Source organism: Opisthorchis viverrini (genome assembly GCF_000715545.1).
Source record: "Opisthorchis viverrini unplaced genomic scaffold opera_v5_160, whole genome shotgun sequence".
Lineage (NCBI taxonomy): Eukaryota > Metazoa > Platyhelminthes > Trematoda > Opisthorchiida > Opisthorchiidae > Opisthorchis > Opisthorchis viverrini.
In genome coordinates, this window is record NW_008751817.1 from 168,259 (window position 1) to 174,217 (window position 5,959).

A 5,959-nucleotide genomic window follows, 5' to 3' on the forward strand; every position below is an offset into this window, starting at 1 on the left:
AATCCATCTCCCCATAAGTAGCACTAATCTCTTATGGAGCTACCGTACTGATACAGATGCATCAAGTACACGCTCTTCCAGTGATTATGCCGATTAGCGATGGAACCAGTATAACGGGTTGGACTCGTTCTAAATCACTTGTTCAAGTCTTACCAGACGAAAAATCTTATTATTCTATCTCAGTATGGGATATGAGTCAGCTCTCAACAGTTAGTAGTTTAATCACATCCAACATTCCAGAATTTGTTTCTGCTACGTTCCGTATTCGGGCAACTTATTGATTAGATCCTGGAATCTGGGCATTGTAAAGAACGCCAGGTTTTCACCATTATCCATGTTCGTGACATACACTGTTATGTTTTCATTACTACATTACCAATACCGAATTCCTTACGCGTCGCGGGTCGAAACCGGTCCAAAGCAACACACTAGCTGGACGGTGAATCTCATCCAGGTCACGTACCAACCTTATTTTGGTATCCGAGACAATAATGAAGCAAGGATTCTTTGGATAGCAAGGCCCCACACTACTTCCCATGATCGAACGAAATCTCGGAAGTCTACTTTTGTAGGCTGATGCGGACAGGGGGGCTCAAATAAAATTTGGAATAATCAGCCCCATCATTAGCGTTTACACAAGGTTTTTATGCTGACATCAGGTGGTGGGAGTGAAAAAGTCATATTCAGCAAAAAGTATTCGACAACGTCGTTGGATATCAAGTCTGATACTTGACAGATATGTCATATGACCACATTCGTTGCTTTTATTGCGTCTTGTGATCATCCGCACTCATTGACTTTGTCGGTTAACTTCACTGAATCATGCATGACTGCGGCAAAGCTGCAACGTAACGGATTATTTTGCAAATTGCCTTTCCGACAGTTAGAACAGCACTGACGAGTGCAGCGTGCGGAATCTACTGATCATGGCTGGGGTGGCGGAAAGCAACAGAAAAGCAATATGGAGAGGGTGCGATAGGGATCTTTTTTCGCAGGCTGGGTGCCAGCCGAAAAGCAAGCAGTTAAAACGACTGCATTCATAACGGGAGTGCACAGATTCGTGTGAAACGTGGTGAATTTTCGCTCAACTTCTGATGAAAGCGAGACTAGAATAAGTCCGCTATCTCTGTTGTGGAACAGGAACTAGGTCACACCATGTGAGACTTAATCAAGAATCTCGTAGAACCTTCAATTTGCTTTCTGACTATTTTTGTGGCGGACGAGAGTACACCAAATAAATCTCACCTCCAAATGTGTTGTCCTCACCGCAAGGTCCGCCCATGAAGGCTATTGTTTCTAGATCAGTTGTTTTTCGGAAGCATTTGGATACTGAGGTCAAAAAAATACAGGCCACTGTGGCGGAAAATCCCATTCATTGCAACTGCATGTGTTCGAAAAGTGTCGAAATGATAGTGAAGGATTCCCTAACAAAAGTTTAAAGTACTATGAACTACTAAAGTAAGCTCAGGAAGCTGTATGCCACGGAAAAGGAATTCAATTCGAACGGCGAAAATACTGATTTAGTCGACATCAGAGAATGCGGACGTTCGGGACACAAAATATCTGGCATTTAGGCCCATGCAAACTACTGAAAAGATCACCGGCGCGACACAAAGGTAAAACAATGTTCAAGCGACAGGCACAACTTTAAAGTGTTCATTCCTATCCACCTAACGAGCACCAACAAAAAATGGGACAGTCACGCTGTGCTAGATTAGTCGCCGACCTTCATAGGTAACACTTTTCAGCGACATTGGGCACACACCATATACGTGTAGTCTAACGGTAGTTCTGTCAGACAACCGATGCTGAATGCTTCGACATTTAGGACACATATGACGCAAAGGCGATAGGACACTTGTGTTTCAGTGAGTTCCAAAACAGGCGGTTGAAAAATCGGAACAAATAATCTTTCATCTGAATAAAATAAGTGAGGGAGCCTTGGTTAAAATTTTGGAAGTCACACGAGGGAATGATCGCATTAAACTTGGATAACGTTAATTAGGCGCCAGGAGGAAGAGGTCAACTGAATACCAATAGACGGACATAGAAATTGACAGGAGTCAAGATTTCGGTTAAAGAGAAAGACCAATAACAAACACTGCTATAGGTTCCCTCCTGTCTGCTTACACTTCCCAACGCTCAGGGTGACTTTTCTCGAGTTCCTCTTGGTAGTAAAGTAATTACGCTAAATTGGGCCAAACACAAGATCTCAGATCTCTATGACGCCATCGTGCAGCGACACTGAGGCGCACATCAGGTGAATGGTGGACACAAATAGCACTCGATAATCAAGAAGTAATTCACTTTCAAGAACAGGAGTCAAAACTTCACAGTGGCAAAACGGCTCTGGTTATTAAAATGTGCACACGTAACTTACCCTGTACTGCTTCAAAATTTATTGATGAATTAGGAAGTTAAAAACAAGAACTTTATGCGTTGGGTGCCGAGACGGCTGAGTTGTTAGGTTGCGAACTGACTGACCGGAAGGTCCGTGATTCGAACCCACTCCGGAATCTCGACCGCACCTTTCTAGGATTGGGTGACTGGCAGTATCTCAGCCCCAGTGCTTCGTTCCGGTGGTATGTCAGCTAGGCACCGAAGGTGCGTTACAACTGAACTATTCACTTGTTCAATCTGTGTGTCAGCTTTAGGTCCTTTTCACGAGAGAGCACAAGTGAACGAAGTGTGACATGAAAAAGACTGACGAAAGTAGTTCGATTTCACACTGCACGAAACGTCATTTCTGCACATGTCTAGTTCTCAAGAGAGAAGCCAGACTCGAGAAAGGGACAGATACGGCATTTTCATAGTGCGTGGGTGCAAAGACATTGTGAATTTCAGGACCGAAATTCATTAAATCACAGGGAGGTAAGGACGATGGTAACCAATTTAGACAGAACACTCACCGATCAAAATCGATTTCTTGCGTGTGGAATTCTCTTCAAAAGAGACTAAGTCTTCTTGATCACGAATAAGTTCAAAATACTCAACAGTGAATTCGTCATTTTTCGGTAAACATTTAAGCTTCACCGACTCTATTTTCAGACCCAGTGGTTTCAGATATGCCTTAATCACGAAAACGAACTGAGTGCGAATATTTGCACGTAGTGAATGACATCTACTATCACTGAAACGGTTATTGCGCCCTATATCACTTTAGTGTTAAGCTCTGAAACTAAACAGGCTAACCGGTAACAGTGTAAAGCAGTTTTCATCACCACTGCCATCAAACGCTCAGCTGTAACACCCTTCCGGTGCCTGGCTGCCATGCTACCCAAAGGAAGCACGAGGGCTGGGCTACTGCCAGGTTGCCCAGGACTAGACAGGGGAAGTCGAGAGGCAGAGGTCCGGTTCGAACCACGGACCTCCAGGTCCGGTTCGAACGACGGACCTCCAGGTCAATAAATTCGCTTTAACCACTTAAGCCATCTCTGCCAGCAATATCATGCTCAAGTTGAACTCAAGCGAAAAAAGACTGAAACTTCAAGTGTCCACTCAGTGACGACATCGACAACAAGAAAGCTGTTAGCAATAGCTCGGTTCCGTAAAGTTCGGCCGTGAACAGTTTACGTATGTATGGTGGTTCAGAATGTGGAGCATGTGGAAACAGACGGTGTGGAACAAAACGGGATCGCGGGCGCAGAAGACAATGAGAACAAGAGGTTAGTAAGTTACATATTGAAATGAAACAGCGGCAGTGGTTGCGTGAAAGCGGCACATCGGTAAGGCCATAGACAGTTGATCAGGTAAGCTTCCCACAGCCCAAGATCAGCTAATCTATCTTCGTTCCCCAGTCATGGTTTCGACTATCTGCAGCCGAAACCTGACCAAGAAGAGGGCGCGGGCGAGCGACAGACCAGCTTGCATAACAACATGAACAAGCCAACGTAGCTGATGAAACCAACTTAAATCATCTATTGGGCAAGCAGTTGATTTGCTACCAAGAACTATTTGCTGCACTTCGGTAACGTTAATCCGATGCTCCTATGACACGTGCGATGCCTCGAAGGCAGCTGTGGTAAAACAGGCGATTCAGTACTTAATCTCACAACCGTTAAGCAATATCGGATACATTCCTGTGTTTTAGACCCTGACTTTTACCGAGAAGCTACCAGTACGTTGACCACAGAAGTGCTGACCAGTTTTTGACTATCCTAGCTCCACCTCGTCATAACTGCCGTGCAAATGAATGGGCACGGTGACAAAAGACAGTTTGGAGGAGCATCAACTATGGTGAAAAACATGGGGGAATACAATTCATAGCGCAAAGAAGTGTAGTGGTGTTGAGAAAAGGGAGACTTTGTCACAAAATAGCGCAGTTTAATGGGCGCACAGCTGATGTTGGATGAGAAAGATATATATAGTGGTGTTTCTGGAACCTGTCACAAGGGAACAATGGTTTAAGGGTATCCACGATTCAGACGGATACCTGCTTGATTTTAACCAATCTGCTTTTCGCGAATACCGGTAGGCTTGTTTAGAATGATAGGCGTTGTCCCCTTTCCTAAAGATAGGGGCGTCAGCAGACCATATCTATAGTTACTCCAGTACTTCTCGTCTTCGAATTCTTCGCATGGATTGTGCCAAAGTGAGGTAAGCCCCGTTCCCTATCCTCAGACAATGCAGGAATGAGAGGGTCGAGATCGGATGCCTTGTTTCTCTTCGATCTTGCTTACTTCGTTTGGTTGGAGTCAAAAGGTTCATATCCATTGCGAAGCCACTGGTGCGTTGAAGTTATTCCGAGCATCTAGTGCCAGCTAAATCTCTCTTCGAAATGTCTAGGTAGTCAAAAAGGACCACGGGACTTATAGCGAACTTTTGGAGCTGCTTTTTTGCGACGACTTTATTGTTCGGCAGTTTCCCTGGCCCCGTGTTACAGAAATGTTTGGACAGACCTTAAGTTTTTTTTCAGTCACCCAGCTTTTTTTATTTATTGGACTTTTTTAGCCACCACCTCTCGTAATTATTCATGAGTGCGAGTTAAGCGTCTTTCCATTGATCTTGCTGAGAAGTATTTCCAGCTGACTAACTTTCTTGCTTTTATCAGATACACAGCGCATTGAGTTTTAACGTTAACTGCGCCGCGGATTTTCGAATTCCGAATCAGTCTTTTTTCCGTCTACCAGGTCAAGTAGCGCTGCAGTCGCTTGGACAGCCGTCAGGGGTGGAATTTTTTAACGACTGTAACTGGCATGCGATGAATGGTGTACTGGTCGCTGATCTGCCACGTGTACTCAAGGAAACGAGCTTAACTCAGGCACGCATCAAAACGCGATCTGAGTACGTAGACGAGTTCCAAAGTATCGAACACAAGATTTCCACCTATTGTTAAATGTCATACGGCCGATGTGGGTGTTTCACTGGTTACAGTTGAGAGGGTGCCGGGAAAGACCCTGGTCATCTTTGTACTTGTGGCATACACATGGTGATCAGTATACAGCTGTATGAACCTATCACCATCACCTAAGACCATCAACATCAAATCCGCCTACGAGATGTTGACAGATTCTCCCTACTTTAGCAATCAAATGGCAGGTCTGAACAAGGACTTCCGTTCACCCTACCAGTCAGGGAAGTCCGGAAGGTTATCCCCAAGTGTCCTTAGCGGTGTCACTTGCAACTTGTTGGTGTGCAGCGAAGATGAATCGGATGCGCGTATTCCGTTGGTCGCGGATTAGTTACGCGACTCAGTTGTGCATGAAATCCACTGTCGATGGGTGTTCGGTTGGCGCAACCCAGTGAAACTAGGTCCGTTGCGGATATCTCCGCATTTAGTGTCTATTGCTGAGTGAAATCCATCGCAGGGCTTACAACTGCTGCAATATCTATGTAGTTAAACGGACAGATGAAATGTGTGTTCCATCAGATCATCACCACCATCAAAGATGGCAACGTCAGTGTTGGTACTGATGCTTCACTGCCGACAGATGGCCTTATTCGTGTTTGAAAAAACTTG

General features: G+C 44.9%; 2 protein-coding genes across 2 annotated transcripts in view; one reads left to right on the forward strand and one right to left on the reverse strand.

Moving 5' to 3' along the window:
- The window catches only part of T265_07158 (hypothetical protein), a gene marked incomplete at both ends in the record, with an annotated part of 9,319 nt that extends 6,198 nt beyond the window's left edge, over window positions 1-3,121 (reverse strand). The window contains one exon of the mRNA XM_009172609.1: window positions 3,079-3,121. Coding sequence (XP_009170873.1) covers window positions 3,079-3,121 — 43 coding nt within the window. The remainder of the gene's footprint in view (window positions 1-3,078) is intronic.
- A 2,326-nt stretch (window positions 3,122-5,447) lies between these two features.
- T265_07160 (hypothetical protein) lies at window positions 5,448-5,681 on the forward strand (the record flags this gene model as incomplete). The annotated part of the gene is made up of 1 exon (XM_009172611.1): window positions 5,448-5,681. One exon carries the CDS (start codon window positions 5,448-5,450, stop codon window positions 5,679-5,681), a length of 234 nt encoding a protein of 77 aa, XP_009170875.1.
- Window positions 5,682-5,959: the final 278 nt, after the last annotated feature.